Source organism: Triplophysa dalaica, chromosome 20 (genome assembly GCF_015846415.1).
Source record: "Triplophysa dalaica isolate WHDGS20190420 chromosome 20, ASM1584641v1, whole genome shotgun sequence".
In the NCBI taxonomy this organism is placed as follows: domain Eukaryota; kingdom Metazoa; phylum Chordata; class Actinopteri; order Cypriniformes; family Nemacheilidae; genus Triplophysa; species Triplophysa dalaica.
Window position 1 is genome coordinate 16305715 of NC_079561.1, and position 27661 is coordinate 16333375.

Genomic DNA, 27661 nt, shown 5'->3' on the forward strand with positions numbered 1-27661 from the left:
ACGTTCATAAAATCATAAAATTATTGCATTATTCTTAAGGCTGTTCTTTTAAAGTATTATATCAGATTTCAGTCGTTTCAAATATATTTATAAATAATTTTATATTTGAAACAATACACAATTATATTATTTATGTACACATTCGTGTATAATTATTTATTTATTTCAAGATCCTATGTATATATATTTATGCCACCTTTGAGCAGCATCTGCAGACCGGTGGACATCAAACTACCGCGAGAGCTTTCTGAAAGTATACGAAGCTTTCTGTTATCGCATCGCTCTCGCGGTATTTTGATGATCTGTCTGCGCATTAAGTATCCACGTGAAGTCGCCAAAAACAGTTTACAGGCATTTTATCCACCTGAAGTCTATATATTCCCCCCGAGGTGTTGTGTCTCAATAAAATAACGAACGACATGAATTTAAGGGATTACAGAGATACTGTATAAGAATATACTCTCACTGTTTCTTCTAATGTGCACACTTAGGAAATAACAGCCCCAAAAGGACGTTGTTTTGGGAAACCTTTTGACGAGTTTACCTGCGTTTACGTGGAAAAAATAGCCTCAGGTAAGCTTGTGTAAGTTTGTGTTATGTTGGATAGTTTGGTTTGTAGACGTGAAAGAAGCAGTTTGTGCTCGATTTGTACTGAAAAAAAGCAGCTGTACAAGCCTATACAGTATGATTTTCCTATGAAGTTGGTTAAGAGAATGTTAGAAGTGTTGTTTTTACATTGATATTTAAACACTTAAGTGTTTTTAAATTTTTAAAGCTTTGCTATGGAAGCTTTAAAGGGGTCATTTGACTCTGCTAAAACGAATATTATTGTTTGCTTTAGATGTAATACAATGTGTATACACGATTTAAGGTAAAAAAAACGCTGTATTTTCCAAACACCGTGCATCTTTGCTCCGCCTCTCTTAAACGCGCTGATATTTTACAAAACTCATCGCTCTGAAAAGCGAGGTGTGCTATGATCGGCCAGGTCAATAATGCGCAGTGATTGGTCGAGTACTTCACGAAAATGTAACGCCTCTTCAAAAATACGGAACATCTGGCTTGCTCCGGTACAATGAGGTTTACAAGACCGCCCACATTGCTTGCGTGTGAGATTTGGGCGGTTTAAGTCAAATCACTCCACGAGCCGATGTCAAGTTGTGGAGGTGTGGTTATACGAGGCGTTTCAGGCAGGTCTGGGTAAGCATTCGTTTCTAGATAAAATACTTATTTTGTTCCGACACTTATATTTGAGCAATTTAACGTGTCTCATACATTGTATGGGCAACTTAAAACACACGAAAAACACGTACTTCCGGCGAATGACTCCTTTAACACCATCTCTACTGGTAATTTGTTGGTGGGATATTATCTGACAGACAGGAATCAGTAAAATATATAAAGAAATCCCACTGGGATAAGGCCCGAAAGACAATACTATAAAGAATTTTGCAGTGGTCTTCATTTGTTAGTACACATCATTTCCTTATAAGATGAGTTTCACATTCTTATACTACCCTTTGCTTTATATAATATGAAGAATAGTATAATAAACATTGGTAATGTTGATTTATGACAGTCATTAATCGTCAGATGGCATCACCGGTAGTGTTTTGTGTTTACATTACATTTATGAATGAGGCATTTATATTGTGTATTGCTGTACACCCAAAGTGCTTTACCATCATATGAGGGGGTCTCTCCTCAGCCACCACCAGTGTGCAGCATCCACCTGGATGATGCGACGGCAGCCACAGTACAACGGCACCAGCTCGCCCAACACAAACCAGCTATATCACGGGGCCATGATTGACAAGGTCCAGTAGTGAGAATCTGGCCAGGAGACCGGGGTTCCACCCCTACTCTTTACTAGAAGTGCCAGTGGATATTTAAAGACAACAGGGAGTCAGGAAATCTTCAGGATTTATATTTATGCATTTGGCAGGCGCTTCTATCCAAAGCTTATTAAATACATCCACAGTCTTTAGACATGTACCAAACCACTGATTTCTTTCCTTTTGACTTGTTTTGTTCTTTAATGCTGTAGAAATAATCAACAACCCATGCAACCTTCAATAAATCCAGGAAGATGAGATAAAAGAGAGCGAGCGAGTGAGAGAGAGAGAGAGAGAGAGAGAGACTGTAGATAGCACGTGTTCATATAATTGAGAAACAGAAGCAGAGATTTAAGCCAAGGCACCACATGGTAGAAAACACACATACTCACGTTTTCTAACCAACCTGTTGTCTTTTAAGAAGACTTGGAAGCTTCATATCAATTGTCATGGTTACATCTTCTGCAAAAGCAGATTGATCATACGTGCGAAAAAAACGTTCAGAGAAAATAACCCCCCCCCACATTGGAAATCATATTCGGTGAGGAAACAAGAGGGCAAGGGTGGGAAATAACCCAAATACATACTGTTCTCTATGAATCTATGTCTATTCAGACAAAATCCTTTTGTATAATCTATCATCTTCATTTCCCCATGTATTGTGTTGGATTTCTGGAGGTGGTCCCCTGGCTATCGAACAGGATGCATGAATGGACACGCTCATCACTGATTACGGAGATGGATACATGGTGGGTGGTACTGATGCTGAGGGAAAAATTTAGCGTTGGCGGGGAGGGGGGCATGTAAATCTGTTACACAGGACAAGGTCACATCCAGGTTTGAGCTCCTGTTTTCTTGCAACAGCTCCTCTTCATAACCACATGTTGCAGCGCTGATTGGCTGCGTTAACGTTCGGCCAGCTGCTCCAGCTGCAGCTATATCTGTCTCTCCCTCCCTCCCTCTCTCTCTCTCTGCCTCCTTGAATCTTCACTCTTCTCAGTTGTTGTGGCCAGCTCTGAGAGGCAGGGAGCTTTAATTCAGAGTTTCATCCACCTGTGACCGCACACATTCTCTCTGAGCCTCTCACTCATAACATAGTGGAGCGACCCCACTCAATGGGGCTTTACACAGGAATTAAGAGAGATCTGTAGCAGATGCAAATGTGAGGTAAGAGTTTGGATTTCGTCATTTCTGAAATGCACGTTTACCCTTGGGAAACTGAATCGGTGTGCCGTTCGTGAGGTTTGCATTCATATGAAGTAAGATGCATGTTGTTTAATTTAGAGGTAAAAATGCAAAGTGTTTTGAAGTAGTAAATGCGTGTTAAGTCTGTTTGGTGAGGATGCTGAATCAACAGGTGGTTGTTTCGGTGTCGTCTCCTGTGGTGCGTGTAGTGGCAGCCGTGGCAAGTGTGTAGCAGGTGATTTGGCTCTTTCATGAGGGGGATTTACACCAAAGACTGCAGGGAGGTGGGAAGGTGGGTGTGGGGGCTTGATCAGCATCTGCCACTTTGTGTTCCCCCATCAGAGTCCCACATAGCAGAAAATGCATTACAATGCCAATGCATAAAGAATTCAAACTCGCCATTCATAATGAAATTGTATTTAAAACTGTTATTTGTTTTCTATACTTCGTTTATCTAAACGTCAAAACTAGCAAACGTTTTTGAATCGCTACCAGTTGAACGATTCAATGTCAGGTACATTTCGAATGATATTGACAACTTGGCTTTGTTTGGGGAATGAAACATGTTTTTTTGAGAACACATGATGGCAGTGTTTAACCGGTTTACTGGGCACAACGGCTGCTAGAGATGAGAGGGGGGAATCTATTGCTGTCATCTTGCACTCTTTTCTATCTGGTCTGATCTCATCACAGGGTTGCGCAAAATCTATTAGAGAGTGGGTGGTGTTCTGTGTTATGGCTATGTGGACATCTGGATTAACAGCCCTGTTTCTGTTCTCTGATAACAGGGAGCTGTTTAATCTCAAACATTTATGGCTCATCCTGTCTTTGCAGAGTAATTACACATAATTCCAGGATGCACTGAATGAAAATCTAGCCAACTTTTTAGAATAGCGTTTCTCTGTGATAGTTCAACAGGTTGGATGTGGAGGAGGTCTTTGAGGTTTACGTGTGAGGTGGAAATTGGAGGTCTGGTTTCTGCGTCTATAATCACACTGTAATACAACCTCCATAAAAGGGAAGGAAGGAGTCGGGAACCGGCAAACATTCATAACATTTAATAAAGTAATATAACAGCCGGCGGCCCCTCACGGACGACCGCCGGCGAACAAAAAATGAACATAAATATAAATACAAACATAACACAAGTTCGGGCCCGGTCCTCTCTCTTCGACGGTCCGGTCGCTCGTTCCTTTTATATGCTCCCAATCTCCTACGTGATTCGAGCCCGGTGTGCGCACAGCTGGCGCTAATTCACAATCACTCACCAGACTCGAACCAGCTGTCCTTCAATGATCACATTGCAAAGACAACACGGTCATGCCGATATGCCTTATTCAACATTAGAAAGATCAGACCCTATCTCACGGAGCATGCGGCACAACTCCTTGTCCAGGCCCTGGTAATCTCAAGGTTGGACTACTGCAATGCTCTCCTTGCTGGTCTTCCTACAAAGGCTATAAAACCACTTCAGCTGGTTCAGAACGCAGCAGCACGCCTCGTCTTCCAACAGCCCAAAAGGGCTCACGTGACTCCCCTTTTCATCTCTCTTCACTGGCTACCGGTTGCAGCCCGTATCAGATTCAAGTTACTAATGCTTGCCTACAGGACTATCACTGGATCTGCACCGGCTTACTTCCACACTCTCCTGCACTCCTACACCCCATCAAGATCCCTGCGTTCAGCAAACCAGCGGCGGCTTGTATTGCCTTCCCATAAGGGCAGTAAATCGCTCTCCCGCTATTTCTCATTCACAACTCCTTCCTGGTAGAACATTCTTCCTATCTCTGTCTGTTCAACCACATCTCTCACAACATTTAAAAAACTACTTAAAACCCATCTCTTCTGTGAATACTTGACAAACAAATAAAAAATAAAAAATACACTAACCCCTCTCAACAGGTAGTGGTCTAGCTTTTGTTGAAACCAGTAACTTTGTATTTGCACCTAATGTATTATGGCTCCTGTATGAACTATCGCTTATTGCTCCTAAACTCTTTGTTAGTCGCTTTGGATAAAAGCATCTGCTAAATGTCTAAATGTAAATGTAAATGTAATCCAGAACATTGATTAAAACAAAATGCGTTATCGTTTCCCAGTTTAGAGGTTATGTTTACATCCATGAGATTTAAGGGAGAACAAATTGAGACTTGCCAGAGTCTCCTGCATCTCTGTATGAGAAAATGACCCATAAATCTCACAAATGTCTCCAATAGTTTCAGAAGAGATCTCAGCAACGTCACAAACTGCGCTCAGATTTGTCAAGTCTGCAATGGAAGTCAATAATATTGAAGATCTCAATATGAAGTCAAACATTTCTCATCAAATTGACCCAAACCCAGATTATTTTACCTAAACATTCATTTGACACCTCCATTCTCTTCTTGTATTTTAACAATTGTCAAAAAAAATTGAGAAACAACTAAGCTTAAACTAATACTTAAATGTATCAATAGGGAACTCAATTGCCCTAAGCTCTTTTCATCTGGGCATTTCAGGAATCTTAGTGTGTTTATCAAGATACAGGATACTTCAGCAACATCTCTTTCAGTGCTCCATTTGGTCTCACTTCCGTCTAGGAAATACAGAAGATATTTGAACAGTTTAATAAGTAGGCATACTAGAGGAATATCACAATTATCTCTTTATACTAGAATAATTAATTTAGTTTATTTAAGGTTTATTTACATATCTAGAGATTTACTTTGTTTGTAACCAAAACCTTTTAAAGGTTTTAACCAAAATGAAATTCTGTCATCCTTTACTCACCCTTAAAGTCCCAGTGAAATTAAAAAGTATAATTCTTATTTTGTCATGAAATATTACAGCCTTTATAGTAAATAGTTTATCAATGTGGGTCATTTTCTTTTATAAATTCATGTACACTCATAAACTTCCGTGAAAAATCTGAAAACGCACTTCCGCCCTGAAATGACTATCCATCTCAAATGACGTAAATTAGACGGCTTGGCCGGAGCATCCGTTGATTCCTCCCCTTCAACTGTCAGTCTGCTACCAGTTTAATTTCAAAATCAATACAAAAACTGTTTTTAAACATCCAATCAATTCGCAGTGAAAAACACAAGCCACGGCCACTAATTTTCTCCTTTGAAATTCCTTTTCACTCGGAAATGTGTCAGAATACGGAGGTAAAAACGATCGCAACTCCTCGTTCACTTGGGGGGTTTAAATTGCTCCAGACCTGTATAAATTTCCTTGTTCTGCTAAAAACACCAAGGAAGATATTTAGAAAAATGTTAGCAACTGACTTTTCTGGGAAACCATTGACTACCATATTAAATTCTGTTGAAAACAAAATTAGATTTTGAAGAATTTATGAAAGCAAATAGTTCCAGGGCACCTTTGACTACCATTTGAAATTTTCGGTTGTCATATCCCAGAAATGTCAGTTGCTAACATTTTTCCAAACATCTTTCTTGGTGTTCAGCAGAACGAAGAAATTTATACAGGTTAGAAACAACTGGGGAGGGGGGGAGGGACTAATTTATGACCAAATTTTCATTTTTGTGGAGTATCCCTTTAAGCATGTTACATCAACTTTGTTTTATTTAGGGAGCAATAATGGAAACAAACTGTAGGCCATGACTGAACCATATCCTCTAATAATGGAGTTTTAGTTTTATATTCCTGTCATGATTCCACTATCATGTCATGTTTATTTCGTGTTATTTGAGTGGAGTCATGGCATAACCTATGGTTTTATGTGAGATTGAATGTTTCTTTCTCGTGTCTCGTCATTGTTCCCTGCATCACGTTCCTCGTCAGCCTCTCCTTAGTGCTAATCCCCAGCACCTGTTGCTCGTTATGATCCTGTGTTTGTTCCCCTATAAAACACCCTCGTGTTCGTTGTCTTGTGCTCGTGCTCGTGCATTGTACTTGTATGCTGTGTGTATAACTGGTCCTCGTCTGAGTTGTTCTAAGTATCCTAAGTAAGTGTCAGTTCAGTTTCTAATCAAGTGTTTGGTTTTGTACCCAGTTTTAGTTAGTCAGTGTTCTTGTTTAAGTTTATTATTTACCCTGTTTTACCCCATCGTGGGTTTTTGTTTTGTGTTTATTGTTTAATAAATATCTTTGTTACCCTTACCCCTACGTCTGAGCCTGCCTGCACTTGGGTTCTCCTGCCCTGTCTTGCCACGAGATCCGTGACAGTTCATGACAATTCCTTTAATCTGTAATTCTCTGTGGTGGGTCAGATACTGATTTGTCATGACATCATAGCTGCATGGTTTATGTTTGTGTGCCAGCGGCCTGTTTGTAGTTTCTATTCTCTTTGATGCTGCTGGATCATATCTGTGTTCAGTGCCACAATGGTGCTTGCGGGATGGGGTGATGAGTGTGATGGGGATTGTCATTTGAACACCAGTGAAACAGCTCTATTTTCATTAATGCGATAGGCATGAGGGCATCCATGAATTATGACCGGCGAACGTCTGTGAATATTAATGAATAGTTTGAGCACTGCTGTGGTGGCTCCAGAGTGCATTTGAACACTGTGGACAAACATAAAATGTACAAAATAGATGTCATTGCATTAGATAAAATGTCAAAATTTGTTTTAAATAGGCTTTTTTTCATGCAGAACATTTAACTAAAGTTAAATAGCTTTTGAATGACATGAGGGTGAATAATATATTAATTTCTCCATATGCTTTTTGGTACCAGTATATGTTCAGAGTTTATTTTCGATCATATCTTGCAGAATGTCTTTATTTAAAACATGGTTTCAATCTCACTTGGTCTTTTGAAGGAAACATCGCTTCTCTCCTCCGTGCATGCGTGTGGACGTACTGGGCTGAACCTTCATCATGCCGGGCCTAATCAACAAGAGCAAGAGGAGCTGTCTGCCGCTCAGTGTCTCTGAAATCACTTCCTGTGTCAGAGGTTACACCCTAGCAATGACAGCCTCTCTGACATATGAAAACATTGAGGATCACCCTGTTGAGGGTGAGTAATGGAAAATCCTTAAACTTGCACTGAAACTCTAAAAGGACTTACCAAAAAATACCTAGATGTAGCCATATGTATTTAATTCCTCGTGTGGCTAAATTGCCTCAAAATGTGAAACTAATTTAAAATGTCACTTGTGTAGATTTCTCATGAAACACATTTATTTCCACATCCACTTATCCTTCTACAGTAAGGTTATGATGCAAACCACAATTTTGATTCTTGGCGTCAAAAGCAATTTAGGAGGAACGCATCAGATTGGGATTTATTATCCTAGTAATCCTTTTTCGAAAGACAGTCGAATGCCGTACAGAGAGCAGAGAAACACTTTTATTCCCCCCCAAACCTCATCAGCGGTCTGTGTCAAGTCTGAAAATGTCACCAGTAGATTGTTGCTTTGCGCTTGCCAGTGGCATATAGACAGATTTGGTTTTTGCATCGGTCAGTGCTGAGGTCACTAAAACCACAGGATTTAATTTCTGTCAAGAGCAGAATTCACTTTGTGTAAATCAGTATTCACCATTGCTTTTCCTGTAATTGATGCAGGAGTCTTTATATACCCCCTGGAAGAGTGCAGCGTGGTGGTCGGTTTCGAGGCAATGATTGGCAGCCAAATAATAAGCGTCCAGGTCAAAGACAAAACCAAAATCGATGACTGTTATTTTGATTGCTGTCATGTCGATGAATTCTCGCAGAGCAGAGGCGGTAAGGCTGCATTCTCATTCATAACGCTTGTTAAAGTATTTAACTTATTTGACAAAATAATTAAAGCTGATTCAATCCAGTTATGCCGAACGAGAGCTTTTTGAAAATCATTGAAGATCATTAGTTCACTGTGCCTTTTGAAGCTGTATTAAATTGCTGTAATTTTGCAGGTCATGTAGTTTTGGATGAGGATCAGGAGAGGACAGTACTGGTGGTCAATTTAGGGGTCATTCCACCTTTGGAGACTATACATATACTAGTCAGCACCTCCTCAGAGCTGTGTACACTTCCAAATGGTGGGATTCTGGTAACGTCACCACCCGTATGTTCTCCACGGGTCCAACGGTCTGTCAAAGAAGAGCAGGCATTTTCCCCCAGCACTGTTAGGAGGTACTACAAGATTTATGAATCTTTCCATAATATTGCAATATTGCAAAGTCTTTATTTCCTTCCAGAATAAAAGTTTGTGTTTACTTAAAGCGGTCATATGACATGGTTAAAACGAATATTATCGTTTGTTTTAGATGTAATGCAATGTGTAATTTTTGCTATTTTATGTGTCGTATACATGCATGGGCAGCTAATAACATACCAAAGACACAGAAAAACACGTATTCGCCCCATCTGATACCTTTAATAAATGTAATAAAAATACGCAGAACACCACATACGTTATTTTGAAGAATGTTGTTAACATTCAGTTGTGCCCATACAATAGAAGTGAATGGGGTCCAGTGCTGTTCGGTTACCCACTTTCTTCAAAATATCTTCTTTGGTGTTCTACGGAAGAAAGTCATTAAGGTTTGAAATGATAAGAGGGTGATAAAATGATGACAGAATTTATTTTTTGGTGAACTGTTACTTCAACACGATATTGATAATTAGGGTTTTCATATCACGGTTATCGTCAGTAGAGATATATTGTGACACCTCTAGTTCTTATATTGAGGCCTCACACATTTAAAAAAAAAAAAAACTACTTTTAACATGAATTGGTAAAATGATGAATTGTGGATTTGTTTTAGGAGGGATAAACATCATTGTTCACCTGGAACCCATGAGCAGACCACCTTGGGTGTGTTGCTGTCTTCTCTGTTGGAGGAGGAGACCATCAACTCCATCGACTATGCATTTAACTTCCAGCTGGAGATCAGAGGACCGTATCTCCTGGCAGGTCAGAACATCTTCACACAATCCAACCGGAATGCGGCCCTTTAGCCTAAAAAGAGTAGAAGAAACCCTTCACTGAGGTGTTAAATTGAACACACCTTACACGTCCTTCCTGAGAGAAGGTAGAAAAGTACAAATTGGATTTTAAGCCTTGAGTTTGATCTTACCCTGAGACCTCTCCAGTTCAGATCATGCAGGTTTGGGTGGTTTGTGGTGGTTAGCCAGTTCAGCGGTTTATTTTGGCACTAACAACGCCAAGGTTCATTCATCAAACAGATTGACAGGTTAAGACACCAAGACACACCTACTGATTAATCAAGAATATTTTTTTGACTGCACATGTGTCCTCGACTTTGGACTTAAATATTTCAGCTGCTTAAATTATACGTTTCTCTGTGCAGGTGTGGAGAGTCCCTCCCATGCCATCCGGGCAGATGCGGACCCATCGGCCCATTCCGCAACCAGCATTGTGGTCACACTGGCGGACAAATATACTTACGACTGCCCCGTGGAGATACTCATCTACCCCAGTGGTGTGTAACACCCATTTTATTTATTATGATTTACATTTAAGCATTTGGCAGATGCTTTTATCCAAAGCGACTTACATTGCATTATCCTATAAATTTATTCATAGATATGTGCAATCCCCTTGGATTGAACCCACAACCTTGCGGTGTAAACACAATGCTCTTACCACCGAGCTACCTGATGATATCCTTCCCTGAATTGTTCTTAAATTATATTAGTGGTGCTTGCTAAAACTATTGTTTTGTATGGGCAACCACCTCTCACCATTCCAGCACATGTGAGATTAAATATTATTAGATCAAATCTTTGGAACCCTTGTAGGGTAGTTTGCCATAAATTTGAGGAGGCATTGTGTCCCCACAAACAAGATCTCAGCCACACAGTGACCTGTGCTAACTGTACAATAGAGAGCTTTTCAAAACAAGCTCATCTGTGTAGGTTGCACAAACAAATCTGGATTCTGGACTCCCTATCCCTGTATTTTTCTCTGCCAATCCACTCGTGCCTTCACCTGTGGTGTATGTGTGCCATAAATGAATCTCATACCACCTCATAAGTGGCCTCGATAGATTACCTCACTCTCCAACTCTCTCAACCGGAGGCCAGTGTGTGCAATTGAATTCATTAGGAAGCCCGGCGGCATTGAGAACATAAGAATCGATGACCCACTTTGCGCCAACCACTGAAGTCCTTTGTATCGATACAGCTGCGGTTTCCAACAAACATACCGCCGCTGTGGTCGCCACTTATGGACATACAGAAGAGCGAATAATGACAGCTGAAGATGAGTTCACGGGTTGTCATTATTCTCACTGTTCTGTCTCTACAGGATAGTGTTTCACAGAAAGAGTAATTCTTTGCTTCTCGTGTGCAGAGCCTCATCTACCTCACATTCTCATCGAAGATGGAGACATGACACCGGAGGAATACGACGAGCATCTGAAGGGAAGGAGCGACTACATTAAAGCCACGAAGAAGGACTGCAGTAATGAGAAAATAGTGAGTCAACGTATGGTGCAAGAGAGTCAAATAATGTTGAAATAAGTGAAAGTCGCATTAAGACAAATTAAACTTAGTAGACTGTAAAGGAAGGGGAAATTTATGTGTTTTTTTTGGGGGGACTTTGCCAATGATATTTGGCTTTAAAAAGTCTGACCCAGAATGACTAAATGGCAAAGAATATTTGTTTAGACTGTCAGCCTTGTTAAATTTACCATTGGTAAAGAACATGTCACGGCACTATCATGGTATTTTTTTGGGTACAGTGCCGAATAGTAAAATTAAAAAAATACAGTAAACCGTGTATATAATCATTTTTTTTGTACCATGGTACTGGCACAACAATGGTACCTTCAGTTAAGGTTTGTCATGCATTTAAAAACTTGTAAGAGACTGTGAAGTTTTAAAATGTTTCTTGAAATGGTTTAATAGATGCCAATGTATTTCATGTTTTCATACAATAGATTCTATAGATCTTTTTCCAGATGTGAAAGATTGCAGTTTGGTAAAAGTTTACTTTGTCTCATTTTAATACACTAGTTATTACAATGTAGGCAGCCTGTTATTATCGCAGAAATAAGCTTTATTTCGCGATAAGAGCTGGCTGTTGTACATTATCCCGCTTATTACATGGGTGCGAGTTGCCACATGAGAATTTTTTATTTATTTTGAAATAGTTTATTAGCTCATTTTACCGAATGCAGATCTTCCACAAGGAAAAGCCGTTTACTTTCAGTTTTAAGGTAAGAAACAACGTACACATGTCAAGAACAGGCAATTTGGTTTAATCATTTGTAAATATAATGTCATATATGGTATTAAAAGAAATATCTATATTTAATTTGTCAAAAAAAATATTTGCTGCATCTGGGTTACCGTGTGTTATTAGTTTTGACAGGATGTTTTCTGGGAATAACAAACCTGCAAATGTGGCGACTGGCCAACCAGAATCAAGCATTCCAATGAGCTGTGTAATTATAAGGGATAGTACATCCAGCCGGTTGTTATTTCAAAATACACAGAGACTTGATTTTGTAAGTTTGCCTGCTTACAAAGAAATGAAGGGTCAATAATTTTTATGGTAGGTTTATTTTATCTTATAGAGACAGAATATAATTTATTTGCATTTCAGTCAGTGAAATAAGTATTTAATCACCGAAAAAAACATAACTTTGTACTTGGTGGAGAAACCCTGGTTTGCAACCAGAGGTAAAACATTTCTGATAGTTGGTCACCAGGTTTGCACATGTGTCAGGATACATTTTAGTCCACTCTTTTGTAAATCTTTAAGGTTTCTTTGCTGTCGCTCGGCAAATTGGAGATTTAGCCTCTTTCACAGATTTTCAATAGGACTAGGGTCTAGAGACTGGCTAGACATTTAATGTGCTTCTCCTGAAGCCACTCTGTGGCTGTCTTGGCAATATGTTTTGGGTCTTTGTCATGTTAAAGGCACATTCACGACCCATCTTCAGTGATCTAGTTAAGTGGAGAAGGTTCTCGTCCAAGATTTTATGATACACTGGCCAGTCCCTCAGCCCCCCAATGCGGTGAAGTCTTCCTGTACCCGTAGCAGAGAAAAAGCCCTTTAGCAGTGGTTCTCAAGTCTGGCCCGCAAGCTCCATTTTCCTGCCGAGTTTAGCCCCAACTCTGATATAAAACACCTGAACAAGCTCATTAACGTATTTAAGAATATATGCGTTCGACTTAATGCCCAATATTAAGTTGAATGCATCTGTTCCTGAAGTCTCTGATAAGCCTCTTCAGGTGTTTTATCAGAGTTGGGACTAAACTCTGTAGGAATGTGGATCTCGTGGGCCAGAGTTGAGAACCACTCCCCTAAAGCATAATGTTTCCAAAACTGTGCTTCTCTGAAGGGGTCATAGTCAGCATTTATCTCCTTCCAAAAACAGGAGTCAATTTTGGTCTCGCATCACTTTCTCCAAACCTTTTCTGAATCGTCTCAATGTTCATTATCAAACTTCAGATCAGCCAGGTGCACCTTCTTGGGGAGGAGGACCTTGCAGGTGCTTCAGGATTTTAATCTATTTTGGCATTGCGTGTTACCATTAGTTTGCTTGCTAATTGTGGTTTCCAACTGTCTTCAAAGACACACTTAACTCCATGGGCGTCAATCAACATGTGTCAGGACCCACTCACCTACGTAATCATACTTTAAATTTAATATTGTTTTACGGTATGAATGTGGACGATGTTAAAATCCTTCAGCAGAGTGTAGACATTTCGGATCATTATATGATATTATGTTTGCTTCACTGGCCTACGGCTTGTGACAGGTGAAGCAACGACACGTACTCGTGGAGAGGTTATAAGTCCCAGAAGGGATTTCTTTAATTCAACAAATGTCAAAATTATTAGTAACTCCAACATAAATACACCACACGTGTATAGTCCACCAGCGTGGGGGAGAAGGACATCCTTCCTGCTTTCCTCTCACAGGGGGGGTTAGCCGTCTTGCTACACGAGGATTCTTCCCTTACTTCCGGGTTGTCGGTGTGCGGTCCTGACGGTCGTTACTCGTCTGAGCCTGGGAAGAGGTAAGAGAACAGCCTTTAGGATAAGCATGTCCGAAGGAGATCTTGCTCCCCTTGCGTTCTGAGGCAGACTCTTTTATAGCTGCCGAGTTGGTCTTGATTCGTAACGACCGGCATGTGTGCCGCTCTGATCCGCTTAGTTTCCATGGCGACACTGATTGCGCCAGGGGTGACTCGTCACAGGCTGCAAATCAAATTCCTTGTTACAAATTATTGTAGAACAATTACTTCAACTACCAAAGATGCGTTTCTCGATAATCTGCCTGAATTGTCTCAAATCTCTAGCATGAAAAATAATGGCGAAGATCTTGACATTACTATTGAAAATTTTAACTCCACCTTCTCGGAAACACTAGACACAGTTGCTCCTCTGCGTTTAAAAAAGGCAGCCCAACACCGTGGTATAATGTACACACTCAGGCTCTAAAGAAGCGACCCGGAAAATGGAGCGCAACTTTACGAAAACTAAATTAGAGGTATTTTGTGCAGCATAGAAGGATAGTACTTGAAAATACAGCAAAGCCATAAAAACGTCTAGATACGCCTACTTTTCATCACTAATAGAAGAAAACCAGCACAACCCTAGGTTTTTATTTAACACAGTGGCTAAATTAACAAAGAATAAGTCGTCAACAACTTCAGATTCTGGATATCAACATTACAGTGATGAATTTATGAACTACTTCACAAGTAAAATCCAGGATATTAGAGAAAAAATTATAACAATGCAACCAGAAGTGAAACACGCTGAACAAACTAACTAAAGCTCCCCTAAGGAGAAATTGCAATTATTTTCTACCGTAGATCATGATGAACTGGCTTATATCATTAGATCATCTAAATCAACAACATGCATTCTAGACCCTATACCTACAAAACTACTGAAAGAGATGCTCCCAGAAATTATAGATCCTCTTCATAGTATTATTAACTCATCTCTGACATTAGGACATGTGCCTAAAGCATATAAGGTGGCTGTTATAAGGCCCATTGTCAAAAAAAACGCAATTCGACCCTAGAGAACTAGGGAATTACAGGGCTATATCGAATCTACTTTTCATATCTAAAGTTCTGGAAAAAGTAGTTTTAACTCAATTATGCTTCTTCCTCCAAAGGAATGACAGTGATGAAGAATTCCAGTCTGGAATTTGAGCATGTCACAGTACAGAGACTGCTTTGATCAGAGTTACAAATGATGTGCTTTTTGCATCTGACCGAGGTTGTATTTCGTTATTGGTGCTGCTAGACCTTAGTGCTGCATTTGACACTATTGACCACATCACAATCCTACATAGACTTGAACATAACATCGGCATTAATGGAATAGCATTGAAATGGTTTAAGTCTTATTTATCAGACCACCTTCAATTTGTAGCAATAAACAATGAGCTGTCACGCAAATCGCAAGTTAGGTGCGGTGTACCACAAGGCTCAGTTGTAGGGCCTCTGCTTTTCACATTATACATGCTACGTCTAGGAGATATAATAAAGCAACACGGAATTAGCTTTCACTGTTATGTTGATGATAATCAACTTTATATTTCCTCGAAGCCTCATGAAATACAGCAGTTTCATCGAATAATGGAATACATAGTCGATATAAAAATCTGGATGAGTAACATTTTTACTGAGCTCAGACAAAACAGAAGTGTTACTTATTGGACCGAAAACCACCGTACGTAACAACCAAGAAGACTGCTTAGCTATTGACGGATGCTCCATAAAACCCTCGTCGTCAGCTAAGAATCTTGCCATTCTATTCGGTCGTAATCTGTCATTTGAGAGCCATGTCCCCAACACCTGTAAAATTGTGTTTTTCCATTTTAAGAATATATCTAAACTATGTCGAATGCTGTCACTGTCAGATGCAGAGAAGTTAATTCATGCATTCATGACATCAAGACTAGATTACTGTAAAAGACTGTTAGGTGGTTACCCTGCAGGCTTATTACAAAAACTCCAACTGGTCCAAAATGCGGCAGCATAAGTGTTTACCCATTCAAAAAAGTATGAGCATATTAGCCCAGTTCTGTCATCCTTGCACTGGTTACCTATAAAGCATCACATTAACTTTAAGACCTTCCATATTGCCTATAAAGCCATACATGGTTTAGCAGTATTTAAGCGAACTTCTATTGTATTACAGTCCTCCACGTGCATTACACTCTCAGGCATCCTGTCAGTTGGCAAAATCAAGTGCCGGTGGTAGATCCTTTTCCTATCTAGTGCTTAAAGTTTAAATGAAGACTAAAGACGCATCTTTTTCATCTTGCATACACGACACATCCATAATATAAGTCCTCTGAGGGTTTAGGCTGCTTTAGTTAGATCAACCACAACCAGGAACACTTCCAACAACAACTGATGTACCTGTTCAAAACAAACCTGCATCAAAGAGTGCAGAACAGTACTCTACTCTCAGCCAGTCTTGTCTCATTGTTCCAAGGTTACCGCAGGATGCAGTTCATGCCCAGACCTGATGGCAGTGCGGATAATGGGAAGCGGTGACCTGACAAGAGCTGAGATGATAGTGCTGGATAAAGGACGTGGCGACTTGACACGACTTGCCTACAAAATTTCAAATGCTATTAGATTACTAATGATAATATTAAATCTATAATTACCTTATTAGTAAATTTAGTAAGCTTATTAGCTCCTTAATCTTAAATTTTTGCTTTCACTGTGAGTGCGTGCGTGTCTGTTTGTGCGTGTCGATGTGTGTAAGTATGTGTGCATTTTGAGTGTGTGGAGCGTTTGTATGTGGGTATGTCTGTCTTCAGTGTTTTCACCAATTTCCTTGTTTTTACAGGTATATGACATTAGTTGTTTTGCTTATACTCAGTATGTCTCATGTACAGCTGCTTTGTAACAATGGAAATTGTAAAAAAAGCGCTATATTAATAAAGTTGAAATCATTAACAAGCTTCCTCCATGTAGTTCTGGGCTGATCTTTAACCTTTCTTATTATCATCTTAACCCCATTGGGTGAATCTTGCAGGGAGCTCCAGACCAAGTGCAATTGATAGTTATTTAGTATTCTTCTATTTCCAAATTAGCGCAACTACAGTTGTCTCCTTCTCACCAAACTTCTGTCTGTTGCCTATTCAAGGTTTGTGCAGGTCTAAAATCTAGTCCCTGACATCATTTGAAACCTATTTGATCTTGATCATGGTGGTGGAGAGGTTCAAATGGAAGATACAGATTCTGTTGGCAGGCATCTTTTATATACATAACAAGCTGACTTGGGAGTACTTTCTTAAGGTGACAGTACTAATCTGTGGTCCATATAGGCACATAACCAATCTATTGGAGCCAGAATTCTTGCTAGTGGGTAGGGGATCAAATACTTATTTCACTGACTGACATACAAATCAATTTATAACCTTTATATATCTTTTTCCATGATTTCGGAAGTTATAGGCCCTTCATGTCTTTGTTGGCAAGGCATACTTACAAAACCAGTAGGGGATCAAATAATTATTTCCCTCACTGTATATTTAGAAGTTATTTTTAGTCAGGTTTTTTGTATCATTTGTCTGTTTTCAATATGGCGCTTCAGGAAATTGTAGCATTAAGTGGAAATGTTAGAACAGATGCATGTTTAATAGCGGCACAAAGCATCTTTAAGTGAGTGACTATTCCTTCACAGGAGGGAAAGAACATTCAGCCCTTAAATGATTAGCAAGGGATAGTTTCTATGGAAACCGTCAAAGGTGTTCAGAATCAGTCCGTAGTGTTTATACCCTGTCATGTGGTAAAATAAGAGTAAATTTCACCTCCTTTGGAATATGTGCTTTAATGCTCACAAATGCTACTCCATGGACCAAGATTTTTTTAAGTGTAGTCAATGTGACACTAGCCGCAAACATACAGTATTTCGGTTATTTACATACATTTTTTGTTTTTATTCACTTTATTGTTTTTGTGTAGATTGTTGACTGTTTCTCTCTCTGGCTGTTGTGTGTAGGTGGATATCATACGGAAACGACTCCATAAGGACATTCTCCACAACCCTGTGGTCATGCTGAACTTCTGCCCTTACCTGTGCCCCACGACCTCTGACCTAAGGAGAGTCCAGGGGGAGTTCATCTTTCTCATTGACCGCAGTGGCAGCATGAGCGGGGTCAACATCAGTCGAGTAAAGGTACGACCCTTCTGCCCATCATTAACTGCTGAAGACTTCTTCATTTTTCAGTGGTTTTAAAATAGCTTTTCTAAATGACCACCAGGGTACACACAGCGCTTATCAACCGAACGTACAGTCCAGCAATAGTCTTATTGCAGACCCCTCGTGAAAATCACTTTTAAGGTTTAAATAAGTGTGGCGGGTGGAGAAATGACACGTACACCAGAACTTAAACACACACACCCCGGAGGGGAATTTATTTAAAGGAATATGTGTTCCCGTGGCCGTGAAGGATCTCCCAGGTGTCCGTGACTGGGTGACTTCGGTCCGGGAGGTTTAGAGGTGAGGTGAGCTCGTAAAGCTCGTGGTGATCTCCAGCTGGTTTGTGTTCTTCCCCGTGTTCCTGTGTGACTCGATCCCAAGGCGAACTGCCGGTCGTTAGTCCGAGCCTGCTTACGAAAAGGGAAGAGACACGTTAAAGCCTGCATACCATGGAGTCGTACCTCTCCCTGCTTTGGGTTTGTCAGGCTTTTATGCTGCCTCTCATTATTTCCTAACGACCGGCAGCTGCGCCTCAATGAAACCCTCTGTTTCCATGGCGACGCTGATTGTGCTAAGGGAGACTCGTCACATCCCCCCCCCCTAAGCGTCGTCATGGGTCGGCGGGACCTCCTATCCATGGAAGAATGTGGTTGTAAGGGGGGTGGATGTCGCTTACCTGACCGGGATGTCCAACCTGACCACATCCTCGACAGACCGTCCGCATTGCCATGGGAGGCCCCGGCTCGGTGTATCACAGTGAAGTGGAAGTCCTGGAGCGCTAGGAACCAGCGAGTGATCCGCGCATTTGTGTCCTTTGCTTTGGCCATCCATTGAAGTGGGGCATGGTCTGTAACCAAAGTGAAGCTTCTTCCCAGAAGGTAATACCTGAGCTCCAGGACTGCCCACTTGATCGCCAGGGCCTCCTTTTCGACCGTGGCGTAGCGTGTCTCAGCGGGGTTGAGTTTCTTACTTATATATACCACCGGGTGTTCTTCACCCCCGTAGTTCTGAGACAACACTGCGCCTAGGCCTGTGTCCGATGCGTCGGTCTGGAGGATGAAGGGACAGCTATAGTCGGGAGCATGAAGTATTGGGGACGACGAGAGAGCCTCCTTCAGGGCTCGAAAGGCTTGATTCGCTTCTGCCGTCCATAGAATCTTCTCCGGCTGTCCCTTTTTGGTCAGGTCGGTCAGGGGGCTGGCGATTGATGAGAAGTTGGGGATGAAGCATCTGTAGTATCCCGCCAGCCCCAGAAAGGCTCGTACCTGGGTCTTATTCTGAGGTCGGAGGGCTTTCTTGACCGCCTCCACCTTTCTCTCTTGGGGTTGGATCAGACCCCTTCCCACTCGAAAACCCAGGTACTGAGCCTCGTCGAGCCCCAGGTGACACTTCCGTGGGTTCGCCGTCAACCCTGCCTTCCTTAAGTCGACCAGTACCCTCCGTAATCTATCTATGTGGTCCTCCCATGCCTCCGAGTGGATGACTAGATCATCTATGTAGGCCGCGGCATATGCTTGGTGAGGACGTATAAGGACATCCATCATCCTCTGGAACGTGGCAGGGGCCCCATGGAGCCCAAACGGTAGTACCCGGTACTGCCAGTGTCCAGAGGGCGTACTGAAGGCTGTCTTTTCCCTAGCTTCTGGAGCCAGAGGTACCTGCCAGTACCCTTTCGTCAAGTCCAAGGTGGAGATATACCGGGCCTTTCCCAGACGCTCCAGAAGCTCATCCACCCGGGGCATGGGGTACCCATCAAAACTAGATACCTCGTTCAATCGACGAAAATCATTACAAAAACGGAGGGTGCCGTCGGGCTTGGGAACCATCACAATAGGGCTCGACCAAGGGCTGCGGGATGCCTCTATAACCCCCAACTGCCTCATCCTGGTGATCTCCTCCTCTATCGCCAGCCGACGAGCCTCAGGGACCCGATAAGGACGCTGCCTGACTATGAGACCGGGGGGTGTCCGAATCTCATGCTGAATAATCCTTGTCTGCCCGGGCCTCTCGGAGAAAACGTCCTCAAACTGACTGACCAGGGACCTGAGGTCTTGTTTTTGAAGGGCTGATAGATGTTCCCCCATGGGTATTTCCGGTGGTCCTGACTCCGCAAACGCCGCCGTCTGGGTCGGTGGTGCTACCCATTTCTTCAACAAGTTGACATGGTATAACTGGTCCTCCTTGCGGCGTCCCGGTTGACGGATCCGGTAGTTGACCGGCCCCAGCCTCTCGACGACATTATATGGTCCCTTCCAGGATGCCAGGAATTTAGAAGTCGCCGTTGGGAGAAGTAACATCACTCGATCCCCAGGTACGAACTCTCGAGGCTGTGCAGTCCGGTCATACCACCTTCGTTGGGCACGCTGGGCCTCGGAGAGGTGTTCCCGGACCAAGGGCATCACTCGGTCTATCCGCGTCTTCATTTCCTGTACATGCTCAATGAGGGTTCGGTGCGGGGCTGGTTGATGTTCCCAGGCTTCTTTGGCAACATCTAGTAGTCCTCTTGGCTGTCGGCCGAACAGCAGTTCAAAGGGTGTGAATCCAGTGGATGCTTGGGGTACTTCCCTCACTCCAAAGAGCACGTACGGGAGCATAAGGTCCCAGTCGCGCCCATCCTCTGCCACCACCCGCCTCAGCATCCTCTTCAAGGTTTGGTTGAACCTCTCCACCAAGCCGTCTGTCTGAGGGTGATAAACTGAGGTGCGGAGTTGTTTCACCTGGAGTAGGTGGCAGAGGTCTGCCATCAACCGGGACATAAATGGAGTCCCCTGGTCAGTCAGGATCTCCGAGGGGATACCCACCCGGCTGAAAAGAAGAAATAGCTCCTTCGCAATGGCCTTAGAGGTGGCCTTCCTCAGCGGTATGGCTTCCGGATACCGGGTGGCGTAATCGACAATGACTAGGATGTGTTCATGTCCCCGGGCAGACTTAGGCAGCGGTCCTATCAGGTCCATTCCCACACGTTCGAAGGGCACCTCGATGATGGGTAATGGAATGAGGGGACTGGGGGGAGGTTTCTTAGGGGAAGTCTTCTGGCACACTGGGCAGGCCTGGCAATACCTCTTGACCTCGGCTTCCAGGCCGGGCCAATGGAATCGGTCTCGAATACGTTGCGTTGTATTGGCGGGTCCCAGGTGGCCGGCCATGGGGTGGGTGTGTGCCAGTTCTAAGATAGTATCAGTCTTCCCCTTCGGTACCACCAGTAGATGTTTCTCCTCCCCCCGTCTTTGTGCGACGCAGTACAACAGACCGTTCCGGACAATGAAGTACGGGAGGGGGTGGGGACCCGGTAATCGAACCTCCTCTTCTACCATCCTCACTTGGTTCCAGCAGTTCCTCAGCCGGTCATCCTCTCTCTGTTCCTTACCAAAGGATCCTCCTCCGGTTATCTGCTGGAATAGTGTAGAGAAGAGGTTAGGGTCTGACCACTTACCCTCCCTTTCGCTTTCCGTAGCCAGTAGCGCCTTTCGGTGTTCCTTCGGCTTCGGTCGTTGGCAACGGTGGCGACGACCCATCCCCTTATCGGCGTTCTTGTAGGATGCCGCCAGCAGCTGGTCAAACGCAGGATAGTCCCGGCCCAGCAATATTGGCACTGGAAGGTCTTCGACCTCTCCTACATCCATCTCCCAGGCTCCTTGTTGAGTAGACAATGTAATTCGGTAGCTTGGGACTTGTCGAATATCGCCGTGGACGCACATGACTGGTATTCTTGTAGTCTTCTTAGCTTGAGCCGGAAGGACTCCTGGTTGGGCCAGCGTTACCGAACTCCCCGAGTCTAGGGTGGCGGTTATAGCCTGACCGTTAATGTGGACAATTCTTCTGGGAGCTCCAGGGAGGGTGGGTCCGTGTTGTCCACATCCCGACAGCCAGGAGCGAGCGCTTGGTTGGGTTCGGTCTGTAGGCATGGGTTCGTCCTCTGGGTTAAGTTTTGTCGGTCTGTTGCCTGGTCGAGAGGTGCCCTCCGATGGTCGCCATGGCGGGGTCATTCTCCGGGGTGGTGGTCCTGTTCTCTCTCCTACCTCACGGCCTGCTGATGCCTCGGCAAGCTCTACCGACTCCACCATTTCCTTCATGGTGGTGGGTCCTCGCATGCCAACGACGTGGCGTAGACGTCTAGGGAGGGCTCTTAGGAGACGGTCCACTACCACCCTTTCGGCCACTTGAGATGCCGAGGGGTTGTCCGCCAATAACCATAGGTGAGCAATCCTTGAAAGTTGTGTGGTTTGGTGTCTCACCGGGAGCTTCTCCTCGTACGTCCACTGAAAAAACTTCTGGGCCGCACTAATCGGAGATAATCCTACTCGGGCCATGATTTCCGCCTTGAGGGTATCATAGTCTTCATTGGCGGGAGTCGGTAGAGCGTAGTATGCACGTTGGGCCTCTCCCGCGAGGAATGGAGCAAGGATTTTCGCCCAATTTGCCCGAGTCCAGCCCTCCCGAGTCGCGATGACCTCAAACAGATGAAGGTATGCTTCCACATCATCTTGCTCGGTCAACTTGGTTAGCAGACGGTGAGCATTGGTCCGATCCTCTGGTAACGGTACCCGCGCTGCTATACACTCACTCATTTTCTCCATGGCCCGCTCAGTACGGTCTTGTCTCGTGGTGAGAACCTCGACCAGCTGTTGCTGTCGTACACTGATCCCCGTGAGTCGACGGGCAAGGTCTTCCATAATTCAGAGGTGATAGGAGAGAGAACCGATCTGGAAAAACAAACCACGAAAAGAGTTGTGAATGGTTTGGTACGTGTCGTTTTCTCACCAATACGCCCGCATTCTCCACCAGTGTGGCGGGTGGAGAAATGACACGTACACCATAACTTAAACACACACACCCCGGAGGGGAATTTATTTAAAGGAATATGTGTTCCCGTGGCCGTGAAGGATCTCCCAGGTGTCCGTGACTGGGTGACTTCGGTCCGGGAGGTTTAGAGGTGAGGTGAGCTCGTAAAGCTCGTGGTGATCTCCAGCTGGTTTGTGTTCTTCCCCGTGTTCCTGTGTGACTCGATCCCAAGGCGAACTGCCGGTCGTTAGTCCGAGCCTGCTTACGAAAAGGGAAGAGACACGTTAAAGCCTGCATACCATGGAGTCGTACCTCTCCCTGCTTTGGGTTTGTCAGGCTTTTATGCTGCCTCTCATTATTTCCTAACGACCGGCAGCTGCGCCTCAATGAAACCCTCTGTTTCCATGGCGACGCTGATTGTGCTAAGGGAGACTCGTCACAATAAGATAATGTTTAGCAATTAAGATTATAGTTTAAAATGTGATATTTCCCTCAAATGTATGTAGCCTCATAATACATGCATTTCACGCTAAGACTTCACAATAAAGTTTTATTTGTTTACATTAGTTGATGCATTAGCTAACATGAACTAACAATGAATAATATTTATATTGGTTCATATTAATTTCAGCATTTACTAAAACATTTTTAAAGGGAAAAATCTGCCATAATTAACTCACTCTTATGTCATTTTAAACCTGTATGATTTTTGTTCTTCTGCAAAACACGAAGATATTTTGAAGAATGTTGGTTAACAAAAACCGTTGGTCCCCATGCATTGACTTGTTTCATATGGACACTAAACCAATGTAAGTGAATAGGAAGAATTGGGTTCTGTTAACAATATTCTTCCCAAAAATTATTTAGTGTTCTGCTGCAGAAGAACTGAAATTACTTAAGGGTAAGTAAATTACATTTTTGGGTGAACTATCCCTTTAAAAGCATAAATTAGTTAATGCACAATTAACTAACGTTAACCTAACCAAAGATGAATAAACGTTAGTCATGTTGGCTTACGCTGCCCCATTTACTAATGTTCACATAAGCTTACTGTAAAGTGTTTCTCATTTTACTAAATGTGCATTTGAAATTCTTAAACAGATGTTAAAGGAAAACATTCTGAAATAAACAGCTTGTTGAATTGAATGCCTCAAGCTGCTACAGTAATTGAACCCAGTAAGTGCAGAGGTTGTAGATTTCATGCGCTCTGGATGTGTGAATGGGTGTGTGTGTGTTGACGGTATCTCACAGTGTGACGCAGGCGGCAGCGATGACTCACTGTGAATTTGATTGAAGACGCTCTGCTTCTCACCACAGACACCAGACTTGCCTTGCCTCAGATCACTACTGTGGTATTACCTCGCCCAGATTATCGCTCACCCTGAAGAAGACTTCATCCATAAATGTCATAAAATCTGTGTGATCTCTCCTTTGCTGAGGAAGAACAATAGGTTTTGAAAATAAATGTAATTGTATGTGAGGAAGGGGGTTTAAATTCATGTTTAAACGGTGTAGTGACGGACCTCATTATTAAAGGGATAGTTCAGCCAAAAATTAAAATTCTGTCATAATTTACTCATATCATGTAATTTCATACCTGTATAAATTACTTTGTTCAGATGAACACAAAGAAAGATATTTGGAAGAATGTTTGTAAGTTTCTCAAGCCAGGTGGCGCATTAGACCAGGGGCTCATCTCCTGTTTCCAAAATGCATCACAAACTGCTTGAGAAAGCTGTTCTACTATGATAATTGGTGATGAAAATAAATTATGTTCAATAAGATGAACTTGTGTTTACTTCCGCATTAGCTAAGGGATGATTTGTGTTTAGGTGGTACTTGAGACTGGAAGAGCTCCTACAGTACATTTACATTTAGTCATTTAGCAGACGCTTTTATCCAAAGCGACTTACAAAGAGTGAGGGAGCAACAAGCGATATGTCATACAGGAGCCATTATACATTAGATCTCAATACAAAGTTACTGGTTTCAGTAAGCTAGACCACTACCTGTTGAAAGTGTTTTTTTAAACCAATTCCGCATTGCACAAGGTGCAAACAACCTTAGTCTTGTCGATGTTTCTATTGGGAAGCTTCTTAAAAAATAATATTCCCTGAAGCAAACCCGGCGGCTTCATAGCTGCATCCATGTTAGCACGTCACGTTTGATGCGGTAATTTCACAGTAACGTTATGTTGTGTTCAGACCAAACGCGAATGGCGTGTCAAGCGCGAGTGATTTATATGTTAATGCAAAGAGCCAATAGACCTACTTGCTGCGCGAATCGCGCGAATGAAGCCCTGATTAAGAGATGATGAGGCGGCTTCTGCTTCCGCGAATGACGCGAATCACGCGAGTTGAAAAATCTCGTTCTCGCCCCGTACAGTGCAGTTAAGCTGGTATACATCCGCGCTAAAATATCAAGGTGAAAGTCATCATAGCTTGCGTAGTATAGACCCAGCTGCCAACCCAACTTTGAGAATAGATTAACGGCGACATTTTTTTTAACGCGCGATAATAGTCTCACTGCGAACGCCGTTAACGGCCCACCACTAATTTTATGTCAAATAACAAAATATTAATTGTAATTTAAAAACAAATTCCAAATCAAATAAAAAGGAATAATACAAAAGTCTCTTTAATATGAACAAAAAAATTGCCTTTCCTAACTTCCTAACGTTTTTTTTAAGATTTTTAAAGCTGAGGTAACAAGCAGTTTCTGCCAAACTCATATTAGTCTTGAGTACCTATAGAGAAGTATGGCATACTTCATTTCTTCGAAGAGTATTTAGTTTCTTCACATTTAAAAAAAACAGAAACTGTTGTACGATGATTTCTGATAACAGTTGGGGGAACTTATAATTTTGTGTTGTTTACATTATTCACGTCCAACAAAACACAGACATATTTACATTTACCTTAATTCCTTTGGCAGGCGCTTTTATCCAAAGAGACTTACAAGTAGGAGAGCATATAAACATTATGTCAACATGCTAAACGGTACCGTTAGTTCACATATGACTCAATTTCACTTACCATGACGGTTCATGACCGGCCTCTTTTAGCGCTGAGGTCACTCTTTCTGTCAGTTTCAAACGATCTGCAAGTCCAACATTATATCCACCGTTTATATAACATTCATCACTGAAATGCCGTAAACAATCAAACACATCTGAACTTCCATAACCCGAACATGCTATGTCTCTTGCTCTCGCTGGTTCAAGTGTGGAAGTGCTTTTCTGGGAGAAATTGTCCATTAAACGACTAAGAACCCTTGTTACAAAATGGGAATTCATGTTAGAAAAAAACTTTCCGAAACCTATACGAATCCTGGCCGAGTGTATCGAGCAAAGAAATGCTACGTCATGCTTCCAACAATTTTTTAACAGTGCGTTTAACAGTGTAAAGAAGTCAGAATGCATGAAATAGCTTGTATATCAGCTTATCCACGTTTACCAAGTTTGCAGTAAACACAGCATCCCCTGCTGTTCAAAAAATGTATTGCAATTCAATTAACATCTCAAACGACTTGAATTGATTTTTGAGTGGCTCAAGGTGAATCATTGGTCCCTAGTTAATGATGTCAGAAAGTATTGGATTCTTGTAATTAATTTGCTTTAAAAGGTAAGAATCGCTATTAAATCTAAATTGTACTTTTAAAGCACTGTGAATTTGTCATATATAATGTAGAATGTCCAGGTCTAAAAAGCAACCAGTGGCATAGTGTAAAATCGCACCTGGGGACAGAAGACGCAATTATAAACTCAATTATATTTTCCTGTTCAGGGTGAAGCATATTTGCAGGACCTTCCTCAATGCCACTTGACCTGACAAACACCTTTCCTACACTCTCTTCTTTCTGTTCCCTTTCTGACCTTCTCTATTGGGTCTGACTCCATTATCAAACTAGATCCTCTTCTCGCAGAGAAATTGCTCAGATGCTGCTCTTTCATTTCTCAGGGGATTTAATGGAGTTAAATGTCAACTAATTCTTGGATGTTTCTCCTAAAATTGCTAAGAATAGTAGGCACTAATGAGACTGTGGTTTAAGTACATTGAAAGTGTGGAGGTTTCATATTGAGATCTACAATAATATCGACTTTTGAGCTCAGTTTTTTTACATTGTTGAGATCTCTCTTGAAATTCTATTGGAGACATTTTCTGATTTCTGGCTCTTTCTCTGAGATTAAATGGAGATCTAATAAAACAGAAATCAGACATTTCTCCTCATTGATATCAAGGAGATAATTATCATTTTCAACCCTCATTTACACTAATACCTTTTTCTATCTCTTCCCAGGATGCAATGGTTGTGATTCTAAAAAGTATTTTCCCAGCATGCCTATTCAATATCGTGGGCTTTGGGTCCAAGTTCAAAACTCTGTTTGCCACCAGTCAGAGTTACGATGAGGTAGGTCACCCGCAGAGACCCAGAGCCAAACACAGTCAGCATCCACGCTCATTGTCCTCATTAGCACAGCAGTAACACCGCCACACTCTCTGCTTTGAAGAACAGAAGTATTTGTGTTTGTCTGCTGGGAACCATTAACAATGTATTATATAATGACGTTTATATAATGACGTTTATATAATGACGTTTTTGAGTTATATAACAAAAGTCCTGGTGATAAAGTTTTATGCTGATTTCCGAAATCAGTGCACTTCATGTATTCTGTGGTTTTCTTTAATGTTTTTCCAAATACATTTCATAAGACATTAAGACTTGTTTTCAAGAAAAGTATTTTAATTGCATTAATTTTTCAAACA

At 42.1% G+C, this 27661-nt stretch overlaps 1 protein-coding gene across 1 annotated transcript in view; it reads left to right on the forward strand.

Moving 5' to 3' along the window:
• The first annotated feature begins 189 nt into the window (after positions 1-189).
• vwa5b1 (von Willebrand factor A domain containing 5B1) overlaps positions 190-27661 on the forward strand; it is a 52957-nt gene continuing 25485 nt past the window's right edge. Inside the window, exons 1-9 of the mRNA XM_056733469.1 lie at positions 190-573; positions 7789-7985; positions 8535-8693; positions 8864-9083; positions 9719-9867; positions 10265-10396; positions 11269-11393; positions 17913-18089; positions 27195-27305. Of these exons, the coding sequence (XP_056589447.1) occupies positions 7847-7985; positions 8535-8693; positions 8864-9083; positions 9719-9867; positions 10265-10396; positions 11269-11393; positions 17913-18089; positions 27195-27305 (1212 nt within the window). The 5' untranslated portion in view covers positions 190-573; positions 7789-7846. The remainder of the gene's footprint in view (positions 574-7788; positions 7986-8534; positions 8694-8863; positions 9084-9718; positions 9868-10264; positions 10397-11268; positions 11394-17912; positions 18090-27194; positions 27306-27661) is intronic.